This window comes from Nicotiana tomentosiformis, chromosome 7, assembly GCF_000390325.3.
Source record: "Nicotiana tomentosiformis chromosome 7, ASM39032v3, whole genome shotgun sequence".
NCBI lineage: Eukaryota > Viridiplantae > Streptophyta > Magnoliopsida > Solanales > Solanaceae > Nicotiana > Nicotiana tomentosiformis.
In genome coordinates this window covers 46,380,049-46,405,238 of record NC_090818.1, presented here as the reverse complement: position 1 = coordinate 46,405,238, position 25,190 = coordinate 46,380,049, and the positions used below count along the sequence as shown (strand labels likewise).

At 36.0% G+C, this 25,190-nt stretch overlaps 1 protein-coding gene across 2 annotated transcripts; it reads right to left on the bottom strand.

Moving 5' to 3' along the window:
* Positions 1 to 726: 726 nt before the first annotated feature.
* On the bottom strand, positions 727 to 5,087 carry LOC104110111 (G-type lectin S-receptor-like serine/threonine-protein kinase At4g27290). 2 transcript variants are annotated; one of them, XM_009619537.4, is made up of 7 exons: positions 3,573 to 5,078; positions 2,897 to 3,040; positions 2,594 to 2,754; positions 2,053 to 2,263; positions 1,633 to 1,870; positions 1,391 to 1,541; positions 727 to 1,166 (listed from the first exon to the last, which is right to left on the bottom strand). In XM_009619537.4, exons 1-7 carry the CDS (start codon positions 4,843 to 4,845, stop codon positions 861 to 863), a joined length of 2,484 nt encoding a protein of 827 aa, XP_009617832.1. In that variant the 5' UTR covers positions 4,846 to 5,078; the 3' UTR covers positions 727 to 860. The 2 variants fall into 2 exon arrangements, with proteins under 2 accessions (XP_009617832.1, XP_009617833.1); XM_009619538.4 differs by lacking the exon at positions 2,897 to 3,040 and having other exon boundaries at positions 3,573 to 5,087.
* Positions 5,088 to 25,190: the final 20,103 nt, after the last annotated feature.

Genomic DNA, 25,190 nt, shown 5'->3' with positions numbered 1-25,190 from the left:
ACAACACTCACTTGTCCTTTTTGTCTTAACTTCTTTATAAATATTAACTGGTGTTTAAAATAAATGGAAAATATCATTAGGAGGCAAGACTCTAGTCATGGATTTTAAATTAAACCATGTGTCATCATTCCTGTTTCTGGAAGGAGATCAAATCCTTCCATTGACCAAAGTGAATCTTCCTTACGTTTACAAAGTCGACAATTAAATCACCAAAGAAAACATTGGTAATCTTTCAAGACATGAAACTAGCGTAACCATGACAACCAAAACTATATACTCCCTCCGTTTTAATTTATGTGAACCTATTTCCTTTTTAGTCTGTGCCAAAAAGAATGACATCTTTCCTTATTTAGAAACAATTTACCTTTATGCAATAATTTATAACCACACAAAATATGTGTGCCTCATTTTATACCACAAGTTCAAAAATCTTCTCTTTTTCCTTTAACTCCGTGCTCAGTCAAATGAATTGACATAAATTGAAACAGATGGAGTATATAGAAACCAAATAAAAAAAAGAGAGGGGGGAGGATAAAGAAAGGGAACTTTTATTTTGTTCCAATATCTAGTACTAAATCTTCCTTCAAGTTCAGACGTCACTGATTACTTCAATTTTATGACAAAGAATTTAGTGGTTGAACCAAAACTGATTGCCCCTGCAATTGATTTAGATTACCCCTTTGTTTCATTGAATGTATCACCTAATTGAACTCAAGGCCTAACGACTAACGTAAAATGTAGACTTGTATATCATAAAAGAATACAAAATTTTCTAATTAGTATTAAAGAAAAAAAGGAGAAGATTTTAATACAATTCTGAAAAATGATGGAATATGTAACCCACTATGGACATGTGTCTTTTATCGAGCATTCAACAATGTGATGGTAACTTCATTTATAGAACTAGGTGTTTGTGTACTCCAAGAAAATTCAGCATCTTTAACATTCCTTTCAGTGAAAAAGCCAGGATGTTTAGGTGGTGGCAAAATGCCTTCATTGCTCAGCATCATAATCACAGTAGACATATTTGGCCTGTCCTCTGGATTCTGTTGAACACATAACAATCCCACATGGATTGATCTAAGCACTTCTGATACATAACATGAGTCCACCAGATTTGGATCTACTAGTTCCAATTGTCTTCCTTCTTTATGAAGCATCCATGTCTGCACATCAACGGATTTAACTTATATAAACTAACAATGTTTACACTATCAATATGGTTTAACCTGTGATAGTAATTTAGTTATCCATTTTTAACAGATTATCAATTAGCTTATAGTAGAAATTTACATGTAATTTACCATCAGCGCATAAAACTTAAATGCATTAACAAGTACTTTGTCTAAGTAAAGTCTTTTTCTCTTAGGAGTTACAACTTAGGACTTACATGTCCAAGAAGGTTGAGGTGGTGGTCTGGATGAACAAATCGTCTGTTCTTCTTTCCACTCACAATCTCTAGTACTAATACTCCAAAACTAAAGACATCTGATTTTACTGAGAATATCCCATCGACTGCATATTCTGGGGACATGTAGCCACTGCAACAAAGCAATCAAATTTATAGTTAGTGAAGGAATATGTATGTGTTAATGTACATAACTACATGTATGATCTAACATCGAATCTTACTATGTTCCAACAACACGGCGTGTATTGGCTCCTGTCTCGTCTCCTCCGAAACTTCTAGCCATCCCAAAATCTGAAATCTTTGGGATCATTTCTATATCAAGCAAAACATTGCTAGCTTTCAAGTCTCTGTGGATGATTCTAAGCCTAGAATCTTGATGAAGATACATCAGTCCTCTAGCAATTCCATTGATAATGTTGAAGCGTTTAGGCCAATCAAGTAGTGCGCTCCTTTCTTCATCTGCCAGAAGTTTTCAATTATTATTATAATTTATCTCTAAACATGAAAGTAAATTATGTGAAATCAAATTAGAAATTCCCTTCTTGAACATTTGCCATTTTGAGTATGAGGTTTTTTATATCACTCAAAAGAATTGATTGCATTGAAAGAAATGGCTGCACACTAGATGTAAAAAGACTAACCAAATATATACAAATCCAGGCTCTTGTTTGGCAAGTATTCGTACACCAACATCTTCTCTTCTGCTTGAATGCAGCATCCCAGAAGCTTTACAAGATTTCGATGCTGAAGTTTTGCAATGCAGTTAACTTCATTCTTGAACTCGTGGAGTCCTTGCTTTGAAGTTTCTGAAAGCCGCTTCACTGCTACTTCTTGTCCACCTTCCAATACACCCTGTAAAAGTAGCAGTCCTGTTAGAAAGTCGATGGAGCGAATGGTCATTTTTACCCTACTATTCCAGTCAAGTTTTTGTTTAAGCAGCATCCACTTGCACAGTTCATTTCCATTTAGAGGCTATGATGCTAGAAATTGTTAAACCTACCACTATACAAAGGACACAACTCTTCACTAATTTGCACCAAAAAAGGGACAAATTCAAAAACTGCTTTTTGTACTGACTCCAAGAATTAATCTTCATTTCAGGAAAAGCAAAGAAATTAATGGGATTTGAGGTTTCAGTGTGCTCTAGAGTATTATTACTTGGAGTCTGAGAAATGTTTCTACCTTGTGAACTTGTCCAAAGCCACCCTCTCCAATCTTGTTCTCAAATGAAAAGTTGTTAGTAGCCTTGGTTAATGTAAATAAGTCAAAAAGTGGTAGCTCAAAATCTTCATGGTGATTTTGATTACTGTCATCATTCTTGTTGCTGTGACCACCTAATCTCCCTGCCATTTTAACATACAAGTAGAGTTCGTTCGGACTTCAGACCACACTTCAAAAGACATACAAGTGACATATACAGAACTAATAACCATAATTAGCTGCTCCCCGGCTTTTCAATAGATAAAATTGGTATAATTCACTTACTCTTTGTTGTGAGCACTGGATCCTCTCTCCTTTTACGTTTATAAAGAATCAGGCCTACACCTAAACCTAGCAGAATCAACGCAACCAATAGTGGTAAAGCTACTGCAAGTATGACAGCTTTCTTACCCTTTGATCCAGCTGAACCTGCAACATTTTCCATCCAAATATTTTAGGTAGCTGTTTAAATTAGCAGTTCCTACATGCTTCATTGTATTTGTTCGATTTATTTCCTGGAAAACAGGATGGTCCTATAAGTCTTTTTCAGTTTTTCTCCACAATGTGGACTTGGATTACCTAGGCATGAAAGTGTTTAGAACGAAAGGATAGTAAATCTTTTCGTAGAGAAGTAAACCAACATTCTTAAGTTTATAGCTACATTCCTAGTAAACACACTCTTCTTTCTTTGCTAATCAACCTTATATAATTGAACTAGCAGTGAATCATGGTTGACCACAACTCCACAAGCATTATACAGTGACACTGGTGTTGAGGCAGGAAGGTTTTATTTTGGCAAGATTCAATAGAAAGAGGTATTTACAAGTATAAGATTTAGAAATTTAAATTTCTTAAATGGAAGAAATTTGATGCTTTCTACACATCTTAGATCCAGGCAATCAAGAAAAACAATAGCTATTAACATTAAACATCCATCAGTGAAATTGCATAGGAGTATTACCTATGTCTGAAGCAGACATTCTAATGTAGATATCCTGTCCTGATTGTGATAGCTGTCTGATGTCAACCAGCTCATCAATCCATAACAAGCACCCGCTTCCTCCATTGCGTATGTCCAGATTAGTATAACCCATACACGAACAATTTCTCAAGCAAACTTCCCTGCATTCATCTAGTGCCATTGTCTCACTGAACCAAGAATTTCGTGTATCAGGCAGTTTAATACCAGAATACATTAGAAACCCATCTCCTGTGCAATTTATTGACCGTTTTCGGACACAGCCACTCGACCAATCGGCCCTATTCCAATCATATGGATGTTTTGGCTCGAATTTGTCTAAACATTGACACACAGGATCACTCAAAACGTTGCAAGTGCCATATGCACCACATAGTTTATACGCATCACAATCATCTGCATCTGTCGAATGGTAATTAACCCAACCCTGAGTCTTTTCAATCCAAATCATACGCATAGTATTCCCATTAGGCTTTATCACTAAAGTGTTAATAACAGATTTATTCACAAGTTCATACTTGTAATAAATTTCCTTACTGTTCATGATCAAGCCAAAAGAGGTGATTGAATTGTTCACCATATTAGGTGCACCACTCCACCGAAGACCATTCCATGGCCCTGCTCTATAAATAACATTAGGCCCTTTTCTCATAAGGTCTTGCGGATAACCAGTAGGATCACAGTGATAAGTATATTCCCCAGGAGCAGGATCATCATTACTTCGCCACGAGGTAAGATACCTTTCAAATCCAGTCACCAAGTCTTTTCCAAGTTTCATACTTGCTATCAACGTATCAGTAGGATAATCAAAGCTTTGCCAAAGGAAATTTTCAGGATTTGGATCATCTGCATCTCTCACCACAAAATTTCCTGTGTCCAGCAACTGAGCAACAGGATTTTGCACAGTTGTTGATGAATTGGTTGACCAAACAGTGGCATTAGTATCATTGACAAGAACAACAAGACCTGACTGAATGACTTTCAAGACCCCAGATTTGTTGGTGACAGGAGCTACTCTATTAGCAACCCAAACTGGAGTAATAAGAGAGATTTTCTTGTACCATATTCCAACATAGCGATTTGCGGAAGTGTCAAGAGGACTGAAGAATCCCATCTCGAATGTTTCATCAGAGGAAACAATAGTTTCACCATCTTTAATGAACTGAGTTGTAGTTATGGTATCCCCTTGACCATTAACCTTGTGAAGAAAAATTAAGGAGAAGAAGAGGAGGAGAAGAAAGGGGAATGTTTCCATGGCTAACTCTTCTTCATATCTTGGCTGTATCTTTGTACAAAAATAGGAAAAAAGATTTAACTGTAAAGGGTGGGGGTGATAACAAGTCACTATATTCTATTTCTTGTGGTCTTTGGTCTGAGGGACGACTAAGACTTCGTTTTATGACTCAACTTGGAGGATAAACTGGTTTTGCAAGATTTGGACAATTTTGACACACTTGTCCACATCTTAAATTAAATAAAAACTTATACATGGCCAAGTTTTAGTCTGGTTATTGGTTACTGGTGATTCTACATATCCCACAAAAGCAGGGCACTAGAATTAGTCAGACCAGCATCTTTCAAATATACTTATACTGGATGATTATAGAAAAGGGACTACACAAATGACGTGAACAGAAAACTAATGAAGAAATTGAGATTTGAGAATTCGACACCAGTCTCATCTTTCTTTAATTTTCTTTTTTGGTTTAAATAAAAATATTGTGCATCACATTTGGCGGTTTAATAATCGTCTCAGAGTTTCCATCTAATTTGTTGTCTTTTCTCTTTGCGGATGTTAGTACACCTCTTTAATTCAAAACTAAAATGATTAGCCAGACTTTTCTTAGTCTAATTCATAAATTACATTATGCAAAACCTTTTTAGTCAATAAAAGCCAAAAGAGAGAAATTAGATTTGATTACTATTTGATAGCATCGAGGAGTTTGGAATTCATTGCATCCTGTAATTATCATTTCCTAAACTAAACGATAATGGCCGATTGCAACTTCATGAACAACAACAACTCAGTATAATCTCACTAGTGGGGTCTGAAGAGGATAGATAGAAAAATTATTTCCGATAGACTCTCGCCTCCCTCTCTCTAAGAACTTCCTTCCATTTATAATTTGGTGCTCTAAAATACAATGAGGCAACCCTTTTATTTGTAGACCAGTGGCAGAATTTTTACTATATATATTAGAATTCTAAGTTTCATTACGAGAATTTGTTTAATGATTATTGGACTTTCTGAACCATACAGTCGTTATCTGTTTTACCTAACTACAACGTTATTCAATAAATATTACCCTACTCAATCGAAAGGTTTTACTTGGTCAAACACGTGTTTTCTTTAGTCTATAACATCCTCAATTGGACAGGCACTTAAAGATCTTCCTGGTCCTCTTCCTACTCCAATTGATATTTGATAGCAACCTGCATAACCAAATATGAGTATATGACCAAGTCATGCATATTTCTTCTGTTTAATCTTGTATGACACTCTTAACTATTTTGGTAGTTATAAAAACCTTTTTTGGCAAATATATATTTTGAATACTTGTTATTTTTAAATACAACAATAACCCAATATAATCCCACTAGTGGAGTCTGGGGAGGGTAGTTTGTACGCAAACCTTACCCATATCTTTGGGTAGAGAGGTTGTTTACGATAGACCCTCGACTCCCTCCCTCCAAGAACTCCACACCTTGCTCTTGGGGTGACTCGAACTCACAACCTGTTGGTTGGAAGTGGAGGGTGCTCACCACTAGAGCAACCCACTCTTGTCATACTTGTTATTTTTAAATATTGTTCTTAATAGATGTTTTGTATGGGGTAAAGTTGGTTTATAACATATGGTCAAATGGTAGCATGATACGTGGAACCGAAGGTAAGGAAAAAGCAAGTCACGCAACAACCAATATCGGACACAACGAATATAATCGATATCGGGTAAATTCCGAAGGGAACATATTTAACAGGAGGAGATCAAGGGTTTGCCATCGGATATCATTCAATGAGGGAATATTCTCTAACATTAAATGAGCAACTGTTGCAGGGAATATTTGCATTCATGGCCTGCCGTTATATATTCATCAATGACTCTTTTATTATCATTTAAGACGAGCTTGATCCTAGGATCTTATTTCCCTAAATAAAGCTATAAATAGCAGGCTCATCACCCACTGTAGAGGGACGATATTTTCTGCAGACATAAGTTATAATTTACTTTTGCTCTCAATTAAACAACTTTATTCACACTTTATCATTGCTTTCACTTATGTTCTCGGAGGCATTGCGCTCGGAGTCGGGCTTTTCATCTTCTTCAATTTCAATTGCTAAATCTCATTTTTAATCTTATCTCTTTATTATTTTTGAATCAAATCAGTTCGCTTGTCTATAAACCACGTAACAAATTTAACTGTACCATTTTACGGGTAAACAATATTGTTCTCAAGTATAATATAATTTTATTTTATTAATAATCATTCTAGTATTAATAGTACTTTTAGGATGGAGGGAGTAACATTTATTTTAACGATATAGAAAGCAAAAAGAAAGTGATTCTTTCTTCTTTTGTGAGGTTGTGGAGGGAGTTGGGTTAATTAAAAGGACGCCACTGACTTTCTCAGATTTGGCTCCAAGAAAGTTTGCTTTTAGTTGAGTTTGGTATCTTTGAAACTTGAAAGCAACATAAAAACAAAAACAATAATTATAAAAAGGCGGGGCGTGAGGTTTTGTTTCTTTCAGCCACTCAAATTACATGACTTTTGGAGGAAGAAAGATTAATAAAATAGAAATATTAAATGTGGTGATGGATTATCCGAGATATTAGAGATCAAGCATGGAGTTTTGTCAAAGGATTCACATTCTAACAAGCTATCATCGTTTAAGAAATAAATACTTCTAAAACTTATTGCATTAAAAACATCATATTTGTGATTATAAAAACTTAACCTTAAAAATAAAATATTAAATTTAATATTAAATTAATTCTAAATATTACAACGTATTATTCTTCTGTAGCTAATCATGCCTATGTCCTTCCATTATTGGTAGGCAAAATATATAAGTTATCCCTTAAATTATGGACCAAAACTCTATTACAGACTTTTTGAAAATTACCTTACACTCAACCTTTGTAAAGTGTGTCTACTACACACTATATTTTTCTTGATCAATTTTTCAAAATATGTGTAATTTCATGCTCCAATCAAATAGTGACATGTGTCATTAACTTATACAAAAAAAAAAAAAAAAACTTAAAATTATAATTAGATCCCATCATGTTCATTAAATCCATCATGGCTGTCTTCTCTTCTATTGGCCACCTTTTTTTAATACTCTCAAATCTTGCTTTCCATCTCCGACCACTATTCTTCAACCAAAAATCAGCTATGTGAAGTTCTCTAATACCAAAGTAGCATCATCAGTAACCCCTCATCTCCATTAAAATTATTTTTCTTTCACTTTAAAAGAATCCCAAAATAATAATCTGGATTAACTTCCTTAAGTAAGAAAGCCTACACATTCCCTGTCGAACTTATTATCTTTCTACTAAAATCTTTAAATTTCATATTATTCTTCATAAAAATCAAGGATGGCAAGTGGTACTGTAGAGGGCGGAGGAGGACTGCCGCTGGCGGCCAAGGCTGTGGCTGAACTAAAAAGGAGTTGCAGAGAGCAGTGAAGGCTCTAATTGAAGACGACATAGATCATAGATTCACCTTTTCATCAACCAATCTCCATTAATTTGGACAAACCTAAAAGATCTCTTTTTAAAAAAAATATTATCTCTCTCTACCTTTAAAATTTCATAGGCTATCAAGCTTCGTTATTAGACTCGTCATAATTTCTATGGAGGAGTTTCACAAAGAAAACAAACAAAGGCGGGTACGGGGATATGGGGGACTATGGAAGACAAATATGGGAGACCTTTTGGTTTCGTTGAAGAATGAACAAAACAAAATAAAAGAAAATGGAATAGTAATAAAAGAAAGAAAAGGAAAAGGAAAATCAATTTGAAACGTTCAAATAAAACATCACATATAGTATATTTTTGTTTCTTCACACGCCTTATTTTGTTGGTAAAAACGCGCTGGTCACATAGGCAAAATAGTGTGTATTAGGCACATTTTGAAAAGATTGAGTGTGTAACGTAATTTTCGTCGACAAAAAATTTGTAATAGAAATTTCATTTATAGTTCAGGGGACACCCTATGTATTTTGCGCCTTATTGATATCATCACGAGACGATACATTAATACTACATAATTTCTCTGCGATTCAAGGAAATACATATTTGTTGCTAATAAAATCAAGAGTTTATTTGAGTTTCTTGGGACATAGGAGCCATCTGCATAGTCAGTACCAAGGACGAGTAGATCATTTATGTCATGGAATTTTCACTTTTATCCCGTGCCAAATATTATTTATATTCGCTAGTCAAAAAATATATAAAATTTGTATAATTTTTGTATATAACATACAGAATTGATATATATATATTCGACTATTATTTTGAGAGCGACTATACAATATCATTTTTCCTTATGTTATCATTTTGTGTCTGGATTAGTTGATGGACCTCGGCCGACCCAAGAGCCATCTTCTATAATACAAAGGGAGATTCAAAAATAGCAAGGTTTTCAAGTGATAATTGAAAAATAGTCATAGTTTCAAAAATAATCGAAAATACTGTTCAAAATCCGAAAAATATTCCAGCATAATATACTAAAGTTTATGCTGGAACTCCAGTATATTATACTGGAGTTCCAGCATATTATACTGGAACTCCAGCATATTATACCGGAGTTCCAGTATATTACTACTGATCGAGCATAATATGCTGGAAGCTCATACACTGGTGCTCCAATGTCTAGTATATTACGCTGGAACTTTTCGCGTGTTGGAGTTCCTGCATAATATGCTGGAAATTCATACACAGGTGCACCAATCTCCAGTATATTATGTTGGACTGGTCCGTATTGCAGCAAAATAGTTGCTATTTTTCAATAATTTTACAAACGCTGACTATTTTTCAACTACCAGTCCGAAAACTGGCTAACACGTGCTATTTTTACTTATACAAACCATGACTTATGCTAATTTGGACTTTCAATAGAAAGAGTCGTTTGATATTGGGCAGGCCATGTCTTCCTCACTCAGTCAAGTCTAAATTCAATTAATTTTCATGACTCCTTGCCCCAGTAATTAGCTTTTCTATTTCTGTAAACATCTGCTCTGAAAATTTTCAATTGTCCATGCGCATTGTACAACTGTGCTGCAGTATAAGATGACGGCCACAAATCTTTAGCTCCAATCACGACAAAGTCAATTTTAAGTGAAGACCAATTCTCCAAATTGCAGACTAACTTGAGTATTATTTGACAGAATACAGAGAGGAAGAAAATCCAACCAAAGTTTAACAAGTTGTTAGTTTTATCATATCCCTTATTCAAGATTTTGCAACTATTACTGGTTATGTAAATAGTATTGACTTTAACCAAGTGCCACCTAAGCGTTAAAACCATAATTTGACTCAATTAGTATTTAAATACCAAAACAACTTTTATCTATATCGAGGAACTTCTTTTGCATCTTGTTTCGATTATTGTTACGTGTTGTTTCATAATGCATCGTATTATTGTATTGTACTGTATTGTATTGCATACTTGAAGAATACAAACGTTTGGATAGATTACATTATTTGTCGTCCTTTATGATGTCGCACACCAACAATATGAAGAATAAACTTGTAACATTACTAAGAAAAAATAGGATACAGAGTAAAATTATTATATAAAAAAGTAGGGTAAATGATAAAATATGATTATATAATAATAAGGAAAGGCAAGATAAAAGGAAAAAAATAAGGAAACAACGCCACCACACTAAATTCATCATTCCATAAAGTGACGTTTTTCGTTGTTACATAACAATAGATTTAAGGATATGATACAATAAAATTTAAGTAACAATCAAAACAAACGTTATATTTTAAGTAACAATCAAAACAAACGTTATATTTAAAGTAAAAATACAATACAACAGGTAACAGCCATCAAAATAAGTTGTAGTCATTCCATATTCTTTTTTTTGTTTTTTTTGTTTTTAGTCATTCCATGTTCAAAATTCACTTACTCTATCAATTGGAATTCGCATCAAATAGGCCTATTAAGGAGTAAAGCGCGCTTTACTAATAAGTTGTTCATAAGTTGTTTATTCTTAAGGCTCGACCCAATTCACATACTAAAGATGAATTCAATTAAGACAAAAATTCAAAAATCAAATATAGAATTTTGTAAAAAGAAGAAAAAAATGAGAAAGACAATACATAAGCGTGACGATGAGCTTCCATCATTAACCTGCTCAAGCAACCACTACGGATTTTGTAAATAAAATCCCGAATTTTCAAGTTAGGTGGCATATCTCGTCCAGTCCCAAAACATCAAGAAGAAAACTGTAATCACAAGTTGTGAGTAGTGAGTAGTTTCTGTAAGGAATAAATTTTCTAGTACGTGGGAGTCTGTTTCCACTGTAATAGAAAATAAGTTTTTTGTGAAAGCAAGTTCTAGTTCAGCCAATAAAGCTAAGAGTTCAACGTATAGGCTGACGTGACAATGGTGCTTTTTGCAAACCTAAGTATCCATGAACTTGTGTGATTTCTGATTAGGCCACCCAAACAAAATAGTATGGTTGCTAGCATCAAAGGATCCGTCCATATTGAATTTGCAATACATTAGTGGGGGTGGCAATGGCATCCATTTGATAGGGACGACAAGAGATTGTTTTTTGGGGAGCTTTGAGTTGAGAGTGTATAAAACTCGATCACTTGCTGAATGATTTTCTTAGAGCACACATCATCAAGATTTTGTTAAAAAAGTTTGAATTTCTGGTTAGAAAAATATTTCAAAGGATGATGCGTGGGAAGAAACACAAAATATGGAATATGAACACCATGCTGGATGGAGAGGAGGGAGTCATTTTGGCAGAAATATTTAAGCCAAGGTGCCATATTTTGCTGGGAATGGTGGAGTTTTATTGAAGAAAGATCATATTTTGTTAGATTTGGGGCAATGAAAAAATATGTGTAAAGTTTCTACCATAGAGTTAGGGCAGAATATGTGTAAAGTTTCTACCATAGAGTTAGGGCAGAACTGTTACCGTATTTGCTACTTAGGATTAGTGGTAGAGTTAAATTTGCAGCAAATAGTGTGCTAATAAATCTTCCATTGCAATTTTTGATTTTTTTCCCTTTTTCTTTTTATTATTATTAGTTTTCTTTTTTTTGGTTTGATTTGTTGTTACTTCAGAGATCGCTATTAGGAATTTTGTCCGGCATGTTCCATTTGTTGTTTCGAAAGAAAGTGTTTCAAATGAGTTGTTGGGGATGTACCCTACTATGTACATTTGTACTTAACTTGAACATGCAATATTACCCTTTGTATGTTTGACGGGAGGTGGAACATTAGTATATTAATTGGAATTCTAAGTTTTATTAAGAGATTTTTTAAAAACAATTATTAGACTTTCTGAATCTCACAATCGTGATCTTCTTTTTCTTCTCACAATCGTGATCTGCATAATCTAAACACGTCAATATATAGACCCTATTCATTGAAAGGTTTTACTAGGTTAAACACGTATGATGACATTCTTGACTTGGTAGCACATAACAAATCTTCTTGCTCATCTCCCTTTTGCTCCAATCGATAGCAACCTGCATAACCAATATGATTATATGACTAAGTCATCAACATTCTTTATTTCTTCTTCTAATATCCGGATCCCAGTGGACCGATTAATTTAAATTCGTGATTAGGATCTATTTTATGCGGAAGTAATTTTTGTTAGGAATTTCTCTATTCTCAAGACTTGAATCTGAGACCTTTGATTAAGGTCGATTGTCCATCCATCCCCACATCCCTTGATGGTAGTCATGAACATTAAAATAAAAACAAGAACTTATGTATGTTATTTATTAAAATAAGTATTGTTTCTGTTTCACTTTATACAATACTCTTACTATTTAGGTTGTTAAAGAAATATTTTTCTTACAGTAACTTTGAAGTAAATATATTAGAAGTCACGTGCCTAGTTAGTTAATTAGTTATAATAGCTAAAGAATTCTCTTTCACATCATTTCTTCTTCTCTCCTCTCGTTATCTTCTAGAATGCGCGAGTAACTGCAATGGAGAATTCCTTCATTCTAACACGGTATCAGAGCAATGATTAGGAAATTGATATTGCTTCTTCTTCACCCAGCTGATAAGTTCTAGAACAATCTTCCATGGGAGAAACCTCGATACCTCAAACTGACTATCATCATCCACTCCACATTCAACCATCTGATACACCTGGAGCGATATTGATAGATATCAAGCTCACAGGTCCAGAGAATTATGGCTTGTGGAGTAGAACAATGCGTTTGGCTTTATTAGGGAAAAACAAGTTAGGTTTTATCGAAGGAACATGTATGAAAAGCTTATGCAAAGGAGAATTAGTAGATCTGTGAGAACAATGCAATGTTGCAGTCCTTTTGTGGATTGGAAGGAGTGTATCGCATAAATTACTGCCAAGTATAGTCTATGCATCAAATGTTTCAAAAATGTGGGATGAATTCAAGGAAAGGTTTGGTAAATCGAACTTGACCAGATTCTATCACCTTTGGACTCAAATTAGAACCCTAACTCAAGGTACTAATTCTGTCACAATATATATCACTAAAATGAAGGACGTTTGGGATGAATAGGACACCTTGATACCAGGTTGAGGATGTAATTATAAGGAATCCGAACTTTTTTTGAAATATTCTATCAGCAGCGCCTAGTGAAATTTCTAGTAGGATTAAATGAGACGTATACTCATGTCCGTAGTCAAATTCTGTTGAAAACCCCTGTGTTGACAGTAAACCAAGCATATAACTTACTAATACAGGAAGAGAGTCAATGAGCTCTTGGTGTGATGGACTTGAACAAGGAATCACTAACTATGTTGGCTGGAAGAGGATAAAATGATAAAAGGAAAGAAGCCTGGTTTGATTTGTGAACATTGTGAGTATAAGGGACATCAAAAGGAGAACTGCTGCAAAATTGTAGGATATTCACTTGATTTCAAGAGTAAAAAGAAGCCAATGTAGGGAACTGGTTTCAGAACTTATGTTAAACAATTTAAGGAAATAGCTCTGGTGAAGGTTAAAAACAAGGCCTGTAAAGAAAAACTAGTTGATATTAAGAAACTAGGGAATTAGGAGGATATGAAGGTACAAGTGCCAAATGAGAACAAGTCACAGATAAAAAATATAGGAGATACAACAATCTTAGGAGGTCAAAGGATCAGAAATGTCTTACATGTGCCAGACTTCAAGTTTAACATACTTTCAGTATAAAAGTTAACTAGGGATCTTGTTTGTATTGTTAAATTCTTTCCCGACTTCTGTCTTCTTCAGGGTCTTTAGAGTAACAAGGTGATGAGGATTGGTAGGGAATCATATGGTCTCTACATTCTCCAAGAAGAAATAAAACCAATATTAGGAGCAACAGTGACAAAAGGAAAGCATGACACAAAATTATGGCACTCAAGATTAGGACAGCCTTCCATGAAGGCAATGCAACACATACCTATTTTGAGAACTTTAATAGATGAGCATGTCCAACGGGAATGTCAAGTATGTCCAATGGCAAAGCAACACAGATCAATCTTCCTAGTTAGTACAAGTACAACAAATTGTAGTTTTCAGCTTATACATTTAGATGTTTAGGGTCCCTATAAGAAGCCTACATATGATATGAAGTATTACTTTGTCACAATTGTTGATGACTTTAGTAGATATACTTGGCTTGTTTGATACAATCTAAGTGTGAGGTGTTGGATATATTGACAAACTTCTTTTTAATGATAAAGAATCAGTTTAGTATGACTGTTAAAGTGCTGAGATAAGACAATGTCATATAATTTTTTAATTTTAAATGCAATGATTTAATTCCTACTCTTTGAGTAATTCATCAAAGTAGTTGTCCATATACTCCATAACAAAATGGGAATGTGGAGAGGAAACACATGCACATTTTGGAAGTTGCAAGAGCACTGAGAATTCAAAGCTCTATCCCAATTAAATTTTGGGGTGAGTGTGTTACAACTACAGTTTATTTGATTAACAAACTTCCAACTGAAATACTCAAAGGCAAATCACCCTATGAAGTACTTCAGGGGAGAGTACCAAAGATTGAGCACCTGAGAGTGTTTGGATGTTTATGTTATGCCAGTGTCTTATCAAAGGAAGATAAGTTTGCTACAAGAGCAAATAAGACATTACTTATGGGGTACTCAGAAATACAAAAGGGATATAGGTTGTATGCTTGGGAGTCAAAGACTATTTTTGTGAGCAAAGATGTTTCTTTCAGAGAGGATATCTTTCCTTTCAACGAGAAAAAATATGAAGACAATGGTGAAGATGACTTGTTCTTGATAAATTTTATACCAAATGAAGGTATGAACTCTATCAATTTAGAAGAAGTTTCAGAATAGTCCCATTGTTGAGCAGGATACAACTGCTGAGAGTTCTTTAGATGTAACACACTTGGAAGAAAATATGGATAACTCAGGGAGAGATGATATTATCTTAGAGCTTGAAATGCCAAATTAGCAGGATTCAAACACAGATAATATCAACTCAGAGCCTGCACTGTTAGATGAGAAGAATCAACATGAGACTTTCATATATGCACAAGTTACAGGAGAGCAGCCTCATGGCCAGGAAGTGGATAAAACTAAACCTAGTGGAGTTACTAAACCCCCTACGTGGCTGAAAGATTGTGTCACTAGGAAGAAATCTTCAACATTTTTCAAGTATCCTATCACCAACCATGTATCATGTAATCATCTTTCTGACACCTACCAGTCATGTAGGATTTGTTATAACTCAAACAGCACCAAGAAGCTTCAAAGGAGCAGCCCAAGATGATAAATGGATAGAATCCATGAAGCAGGAAATAAATGCATTAGAGAACAACCATACTTGGGAGATTATTGATCTCCAGTAGATAAACAAACAGTAGGCTCTAAATGGGTGTACAAGATTAAGTACAAATCCAATGGAGAGGTATATAAATACAAGGCCAGACTGGTGACGGATGGTAGGCTAGGAGCTCATGTTTTAGCTATATTTTGCACTCTAATTACTACACTTTAATTGTATTTGAGCCTAACTGTTAGTACTTTGTACTTATTACGTGTGTTATGTTGTGTAGGATGTGATTTCAAGTAAATAAGCAAGTTTGAGCTAAAATGGATAATTTTGAGCTTTGAAGTCTGAGTATAAGTCCAAGAAATTAAGCCGGCATCACGTTTGGGGGTCGAGGACCAAGTCTGGATATAAAAAAGTGAGAAAACAAAGGATACTCTGAGAAAAATTCACTACTGCACCGCAGGGCGCGGGGCGCTAGTGAATATTTCTTGCAGAGTAAAAGAAATAGGCCTCTGAACTTTCCCACTAATGCGGTGCATGGTGCGCCGTCTGGTGCGCTGCGGTAGAGTATTTTCTCGCCCAACTTTTTCCACTTCGGCTTGGAAAGGATAGTTTCATCCGGGCCCATTCCTACATGGTATAAATATATCAAAAACACGAGTTTTGGAGGACTTTTGACCTACGGAAGACTGGGAGAGCATTGGAGACTCTAAGGCACAAGGATTCATCATTCTTTCCTCAACTCAACACCCGAGTTTGGATTGAATTCATATTTTTTTATTATTTAACTTCATTTTTGATGACTTTTTCCCTGATTATAGAGTAGTTTATTTTACGGTTTGACGGATACGGTATTTTGATGGATATTTGTGGATTTTAACTCTAGTTACTTTGCATGAATTCATTTATGGAGCTTTGAATTGTTGGCTTATTCACTGGTTTATTTAATCGAAAGAGGAATATTGTGGTGATTATCTTTACATTATTTTGTTTGGTTTAATTCACTGATTCTCTTAAGTAATCGAAAGAGGTTGTTGAATTGTTGATTAAATCAAGTTAGGAGAATATTCAAGAGACGTTTTCTTGAAGACTAATCCATTAACGCATGCTTGCATATTTTCACAAATGCTTATATTAGTTCACCTCATAGAGTTAAGATTTAATCAAGAGAGGAGTCTTAGCTATACGTTTGAACTAATCATCGAGTGAATTCATGAGAATCATTAGAATATAAGAGCGAATTGAACTATAGTTGGATCCCAATTAGCTATCTTGCACCTATCATGTCACGATCCTTATTTCTCCCATTGATTAATTCGGTGTTGCTCAACTCGTGTCTTTCTGTGATTAATTGTTACCTGTTTAGGTTTTATAGTTAATTTTAGTTATAATTCATCCCAACCAAAGTGTTAATCATCCTGAATAGCGTTAAGCTAAAAATTACTTGAATATTATTTAAATCCAATCCATGTGGAGACAATAATTAAACTATACTATCTTTGACTAGCGAGAATAAATTTCGTATTGTGTTTGGCCCTTGTCAAATTTTGGCATCATTACCGGGGATTGGCAATCAATAGTATTCAAAATAGTTTTTGGTGCAAATTCAGGAATCAATTTTATTTTATTCTTCACGATTTTTCTCTTTCGTGTGCAGAAAACAGGTTATGTTCGTTGGGGTATGACTCAATCTTCTTCAAAAGAAGTAACATCCTAAAAACTGGAGTTGGAAAAACATATGCGACAATTGAGAAAAAAGGAAAAACTCATCGAAAATTTCTTGGGGCAATCTTCAACCCAAGAGAACATGCCTAAACACGGTGAGGAGGTAGTTGATTTGGCTGCACGGAAAGTAGCCCAACAGCAAGCAGTCGCACGCGCAGCTGCTGAAGCAACTCTTAGAGATGATGAAACGGTGGAGAACGGAGGATGAAGATTCAACCTAAGCCAACCCCGGGTTGAAGATCAATTTGAAAATAATATGCCGAGACCTGGACGATTATTGGGAGACTACACCAGGCCAGTCTACAACCAAGGAGTTTCTAGTGTGCAACCTCCTCCGATCCCAACCAATAATATTGAGATCAAGCAAGGGCTATTTCAGACCATTTAGAACAATTGTGTCTTCTGAGGCAAACCCAATGAAGATCCAAACTCATTTGATGGATTTTGATGAGATTATGAATACTTTCCAGCACAACGGAGTATTGAAAGATGCTATCACTGAGGGAAGATACTAATCACTGGTTGCGTAGTTTGCCGACTGAGTCAATTAAAACTTGGGAAGACATGACAAAGAAGTTCCTTGAAAAATAATTTTCAACTGCAAAAACAGGAAAATTTCGAAGAGATATCCACAACTTCGAGCAAAAAGATACAAAAATGGTGTTTGAAACATGGGAAAGATTTAAGGATATTGTGAGAAGATGTAAACATCATAAAGTTGACTTGTAGATGCAACTTCAATATTTCTAGGATGGGGTGACACCCTATGACATGAGGACGCTAAACGATGCAGTTGGAGGTCCTCTTATGAAGAAAACTCATGAGGAGATTGTTGCAATTCTAAATGAATTATATAAAAATGCAAATCAATGGCCTGCGGATGATAATGAGAGAAGGAAAAAGGTTGGGGAACATCAAGTGGCTTCTAACACATCAATGCAAGCCCAACTATACACTATGGCCAGAGAGATACGAAAGTTAGCCTTAGACAAGGTCCAGAGACAGTCATCCTTGGTTTGTGATTTTTGTGGAAAGGGGCATCCAATGCATGAGTGTCAGGCCTCGACTACATATGAAGTGGTAAATATTGTGGGGAGGTTTGACAGAGGCAACTACCAAGGTGGCAATAATTTTAACTCCCTAGGGCAGAGGCACCTAGGTTTTTCTTGGCGTTTACCAAGTGGTAGTGCGAATGCACGGCAACAAAATAACTCCATACCCTAGGGACATGGAGCTCCAGGTTTTCAAAATTATCAGAGGCAGCAATATCAGCCTCACAGTCTAATCAGTGTAGCATGGAAGATCTGATGAAGACCTTTATTATTAATACAGATGAGAGGCTTGAAACCCATGGTTCACCTATACGAGAACAAGGCACAGCTATTCGAGAACAAGGCATGGCCATCCAAAACTTGGAAAGACATGTGGGGAAGCTTTTTAATCTATTGTCTGAGAGAGTTCCAGGAACTCTCCCTGCTGATATTAAGAGAAATCCAAAAGAGACAATAAATTCAGTATCTTTGAGGAGTGGACACGTATTAGAGGATCCCAGAGCAAAATAAAAGGAGGAGTTGATTGAACGACATGTAGAGATTATGGAGGAATAGAAAAATAGTAACATGCAAGAAGGTGAAGGGATGGTAGATGATGATCTGAAGAATAAGGGGAAGACTACAGCTCAGAGGAAGGAGAAAGATGGGAATGCAATGAATGGGGTGACCGAGGAAAGTAAATACATGCTTGATCTACCTTTCCCTTAGAAGCAGAGAAGAAAGAAGATGGACAAACAATTTAGGCATTTTCTAGATGTGCTCAAGCAGATACATGTTAATCTACCATTCACAGATGCCAGCCTATGCTAAGTTCTTGAAGGAGATATTGTCCGACAAGCGGAAAGTGGAAGAGACACCGGTGGTCAAGCTCAGAGAGCATTGTAGTGCCATTCTGTAAAATAATCTCCCTCAAAAGTGTGGAGACCAAGGAGTTTTATTATACCTTGCTCTTTAGGAAGTACTAAGTTTGAAAAATCTTTGTATGATTCAAGTGCTTCTATTAATCTTATGCCTTTGTCTATTTTCAGGAAATTGTAGGGAGAGATTGGATAAATCAGGTCGATACCTGTGTTCTTGCATTTGGCGGATCAGACCACAATCATACTTGAAGGAATAGTAGAATATGTTCTAGTACAGGTGGACAAATTTGTGTTCCCTTTGGACTTCATTATGGTGAATATGGAAGAGAATAGGGAGATCCCTCTAATTCTAGGGAGACCCTTCTTGGCTACTGGGAGAGCTATTCTGGACATTCAGGAAAGGCAGCCCATACCTAAGTGGGAGATGAAAAGGTAGTCTTCAAGATAGAAGGAGCAATGGGGGCCCTAAAGGAGAGAACTGGAGAGAGTAAGCATGATAAGTGTGGGGTGTACCCAAAGAAGTCAGAAAAAAGCTCTCGGCATGGATATGTGCATTGGGTCAGGCGTGCAAAATAGATCTCGACTTCGATTCAGACCCCGACTAGATTATTTAGGGGAGTTTCCTTTACCTCTTGCTTTTATTTGTCTATCATGGGGACATGCCACAATTTAAAGTGTAGGGTGGGGGATATAAATATATGTATATGTGTTTGTTTTCTTCTTCTTTTTTTTGACTTTTTCTAACGATGGATTTCCTCGACTGTCTTCTTGAGGGATCAAGGTCGAGGAAAAAACAATTCTTTCATCTTTGTTTTACTTTCTTAGGTAGTGTAACAATTTCCCCTTAGGTTTTCTTTGTGTTGTGGTTCTTTTCCAAGGGTTTTGCTAGAATCGGGTGTAGTTAATTTTTCTTTTATTAGAAAAAGGGAAGTCTTGTGCTCTGGTGGTAAATAGAGATAATTGTTCTATACTTTGTTGTGCCTTGAGAGTAGTGAGTGTGTCACGACCCAAAATCCTAACCTGTCGTGATGGAGCCTATCTCAGTACTAGGCAAACCGACAACATCAATAACCCACGATTTCCTTTAAATTTAAAAACGTAACGTTTAATACAATACCAAAGATCTAGCAATTTTCGATACAACACTCCCAAAACCTGGTGTCACTGAGTACATGAGCATCTAATATGAGTACAAGTCTGGAAAATACGGTCTATAATAGTCTGAGACCAAATACAGTAAACAAGGAGATAGAGAAGGAGAGACAAGGTCTGCGGAACACGGCAGCTACCTCAAAATCTCCTGAAAATTAACTGCACGAAATGATCAACACCCGCTATATTCAGGAATATCTAGATCTGTACATAAAGTGCAGGGTGTAGTATGAGTACAACCAACTCAGCAAGTAACAATAATAACTAAGGAACTGAAGATAATGACGAGCTACACAGTCATAGTTTACTTTCAGTAGTTCCAACAAAGAATAGACATGCTTTCAAATCCGGCAGTTTAAGTCAAATTAATTTTATACAGTTCAATTTAAAGTAATCCGGATATAAATTCTTTCAGATATTTCACAACAATGACAGATAACAACCAAGTGCAACAACAAATGCAAAGCAAGTACAGCCTCTCAGGCAACAGTCACTCAGCTCATCACAACAGCTCAACCACTCGGCTCTCAACCCTCAGCACTCACACTCAATGGGTACCCGCGCTCACTGGGGGGTGTGTACAGAATTCAGAGGGGCTCCTACAATCCAAGTGCCATAATCTGCACGGACAACTCACGTGTTGCACTGACAACTCACGTGCTATAATATCCTGTACGGATAACTCACATTCTATAATATCCTTACCTCACCGACAGGCCCTCGTCCTTACTTAGTCCTCAACCTCTCAAGTCTCTCGGGCTCTCAGGAATCACAAAGATCAGCCCAAACAAAGATAACATAGTATATCAACAAATATCCAGAAAGACTAAGGTATAATACGCAAGAAAAATCATGACTGAGTACAAGACAACAAAAGCAAATAATTCAACAAGTACGCGACCTTTACGGGTCTCAATAGTACTATAACATAGCCTAAGCATGATTTGTAACATGAATTATAGTCAAATTTCTTCAACACATAGAGATCATATAGCTAACAATAAATTATTTAACTTTATAGTTTCCCGGGACGGACCAAGTCACAATCCCCTCGGTGCACGCCCGTCACCTAGCATGTGCTCCACCTCCAAAATAATCACATGATACCAAAATCCGGGGTTTCATACCCTCAGGACTAGATTTATAATTGTTACTTACCTCAACCCGTGTAATTCTTTATTCCGCTATGCCCTTTCCACGAGAATTGGTCTCCAAAAGCCTCATATCTATCCACAATTAATTCGATTCAGTCAATACCAATTATTGTAATTAATTCCATAAGGAGATACTAATTTTTCCAATAAAATCCGAAATTAACTCAAAATCGCCCGCAGGGACCACGTATCGGAACCCGACAAAAGTTACAGAATATGAACGCTCATCTAACTACGAGTCCTAACCATATAAATTTCACCAAAATCTGACACCAACTCGACCCTCAAATCTTCAATTAAAGCATATAAAGATTTATACCATTTTCAAACCAATCCTTACCCATTTGAACTTAACAATCTTTCCACAACCTTATTGGTATATATACATAATACTCTTACACTCAAGAATCATACTATAAATCACCCATTTTTACTCCAAACCCGAAATTGAAGGATTGAGGAAAGAAATTCTTACCTCTTTGAAGCCCTAGCAAGATCCTTGTGAAATCTTCAAACCTTGAACAAGAATTGATGGATAAATGACTAAGTCTTCACTTTCTCTCTCTAAAATGCTCTCACCTCTCTCTAAAATATCAGATTTTGGCTAAAGAATGAGCTTCAAGGGCTATAAATCGAAGTTGGGTCGGGTCAAAATTAGAAAGAATGAAAGCTCCGACGCAGTTATGTGATCGCATAACAGGTATGCGGTCTGCATATGCGATCGCATAACAGGTATGCGGTACGCATATCCGCCGCATAATTTGTCCTCCAAAGCTGGGCATTACTAACCCGATCTGCGATCTTTATGCGGCCCGCATACTTGTTCTGCGGTCGTATAATGCACCGCAAAATAGGTCTGCGATCGCATAGTGCACCGCAGATTTTTCTCAAATCTTGCCCCTCTTCTAATCCACTTTGCGACCATTATGCGGTCCGCAGAGTGATTTTGCGACCGCATAGTGGTCGCAGAAATGACATTTTTCCGACAAAATTTTCCTTTACACATCGGTGCATTGTTCAACCTAAAAAGTTTCTATAATCGTTGTACTAATTGATCTACCTCGGCACCACCAAACCTTAATTTCCTTAGCAAAATTTCTCCGGGATCGTTACACATAAGTTAACATCCGGTCAACCTTTTCAACTTAAATTCTAAACCTTGGAACTAAGCACTCTAAATCATTTTAAAACCTCACCGAACCCAAACCAATTACCCCGGCAAGCTAAATAACAACTGTAATTCACAATTTGAGCAGTAAATGGGGGAACGGGATTGCAATAGTCAAAACGACCGACCGGGTCGTTACAGAGTGCCTTAGTAGTGATGCCTAGGCTTAGATTTTGACTCTTGGATAAGTGCCTGAAATTATTTGATTTTGATGTTGCTTAACTACTTTTACTAGAGAGTCGGGATAGATTTGGTCCTAAGTGAGTTATGTGCCAGTGTGTATGTTAGGTATTTGTTGATATTTTGTGCATGTCAATTGATGTCTAGAACTTTCTCTCGGTGTTTGCAAAGCGAAATGGCAGTCTTGTTCTGTCTAGGAAGTGATATAGGTATTTCTTTATTGAGTTAGATATATGTTTTTACCCACCTAATTGTGATGTATTAGCCCCTTTGAGTCTGTAATCCTATTTCTTTGGCAACCACACTACAAGCGTGACCTATTTGTTGAATTGGCCATTTATTTGAACCTTTTACCTCTCATGAGCACTTAAAATATTTATGATATGTATAAAAGCTAAGTGGGGTTATGGTTGGATTTTTGAGTGGAATTATTGAAAAAGGAGAAAGGTGCATTGTTTGAAAAATTGTGAGGGTCACTTGTAAGAAATTAAAAAAAAAGTGAGTTTACTTGGAAAAAAAATCAGAAATTAGGAGAGAAGAAAAAAAGAGTTGTGTATGTATTAGAAAAGAGAATAATTTTGATACCTTGCTAGTGGTAGTTCTCATTTTGTTGTGCTTAAGGATATTGGGAGCTTGGTGTTATAATGTGTGAAGGTGGGGTTTGGTTCGACACAAGTGTGGGATTTAATGTGTTAATGTATATGTATTAAAGTGCTTAGGAGGTGTAGTCACTATATCCAAATGTATCCTACATGTCCCGCAGTCTACATTACAACTAATTAAAGTCCTACTTAATCCTTGACTGAATGAGCTCAAATTAGTAGAGTACTACACTACGGGCAAGCCTATGGTACGTTTTTTGTGGCGCATGAGTTTTATTTCTGAGAGTGAGTTAATTCTTTCTATCTTGAGTTCCTATTTGTTCTTGAATTTTATTGTGTATGGAACTACTCTCTATCTTTGGTATGAGGGCACATGATTTGCAAAGGAAAGGTAATGTCTTTGGCTTCTGTGTTATTGTAAGTGAGAAGGTTTTTAGAAAATACGTGGTGTTTTTTAGTCGAGTCTTAATGCTAGGATGTTATGATATGGTTCTTAGTCTATTTTAAAATATTCTTGGCATGATGGGTTAGGGAAGTTGTTTGATGAAAAGGTCATTTGTATGTGAAGCGTAGTTTGATTGCTCGGGAACAAGCAATGGTTTAAGTGTGGGGTGTTGATGGTAGGCTAGGAGCTCGTGTTTTAGCTACATTTTGCACTTTAATTACTACACTTTGGTTGTATTTGAGCCTAACTATTAATACTTTATGCTTATTATGTGTGTTATGTTGTCTAGGATGTGATTTCGATTAAAAAAGCAAGTTTGGAGCTAAAATAGATAATTTGGAGCTTTGAAGACTGAGTAGAAGCCCAAGAAATTAAACCGAGATCACGTTCGGGGGTCAAGGACCAAGTCTGGATGTTAAAAAGTGAGAAAAAAAGATTACTCTGAAAAATATGCACTACCGCGCCGCGCCATGCGCCGTAGGGCGCTAGGGCAAATTTCCTACAGAGTGAAAAAAATAGGCCTTTGAACTTTTCTACTAATGCAGCGCATGGTGCGCCGCCCGATATATATATTTTTTTTACGAAACCGACTAACTTTGGTCGGTTTTCTTTGGCGCAAAAATGCGAAAAACTATTTTTGAGTCCCGCGAAACTTATTTTTTAAGAAATCGACCAACTTTGGTCGGTTTTTGATTTAAAATAAATTAAAATTAATATTTAAAAAAACGACCGCAATCGGTCGGTTAATTCGGCCGGTCATTTTAAAAATCCGACCGAATTCGGTCGGTAATTTTATTTTTTTAATAAAACCGACCGACATTGATCGGTTATTTTCATGCGAAAATAAGATTAAAGAGTATAAATGAAATAAAAGACAGTCTTAAAACAAAATGCACCAATGGTCTAGTGGTAGAATAGTATCCTGCCACAGTACAGACCCCGGTTCGATTCCCAGATGGTGCATTTTTTAATTACATAATTAAAATACCGACCAACTTTGGTCGGTCAATTAAATTAAAAATAAATTGCCGAAAATTAAATTAAATTAAAAATAATTTCCGACCAACTTTGGTCGATATGCCCTTCCAACCTTCAAAATACCGACCACACGTTAATGGTCGCGTTTTGGACGGTTATTGGTCATTACCGACCTACTTTGATCGATTTATATATGTACTGCTTTTGAACTGAATGGAACAGAATCAGAATTCTCTTTCACATCATTTCTTCTTCTCTCCTCTCGTTATCTTCTAGAATGCGCGAGTAACTGCAATGGAGAATTCCTCATTCTAACAC

Bases quoted from the DNA above. Each gene is read 5' to 3' on its own strand.
- LOC104110111 (XM_009619537.4), bottom strand. From the start codon at position 4,845: ATGGAAACATTCCCCTTTCTTCTCCTCCTCTTCTTCTCCTTAATTTTT. The intron at 2,264-2,593 runs GTAGAAACATTT...CTACTTTTACAG, and splicing joins GCTTTGGACAAGTTCACAAG to GGTGTATTGGAAGGTGGACA. The intron at 1,167-1,390 runs GTAAGTCCTAAG...GTTGATGTGCAG, and splicing joins ACCTCAACCTTCTTGGACAT to ACATGGATGCTTCATAAAGA.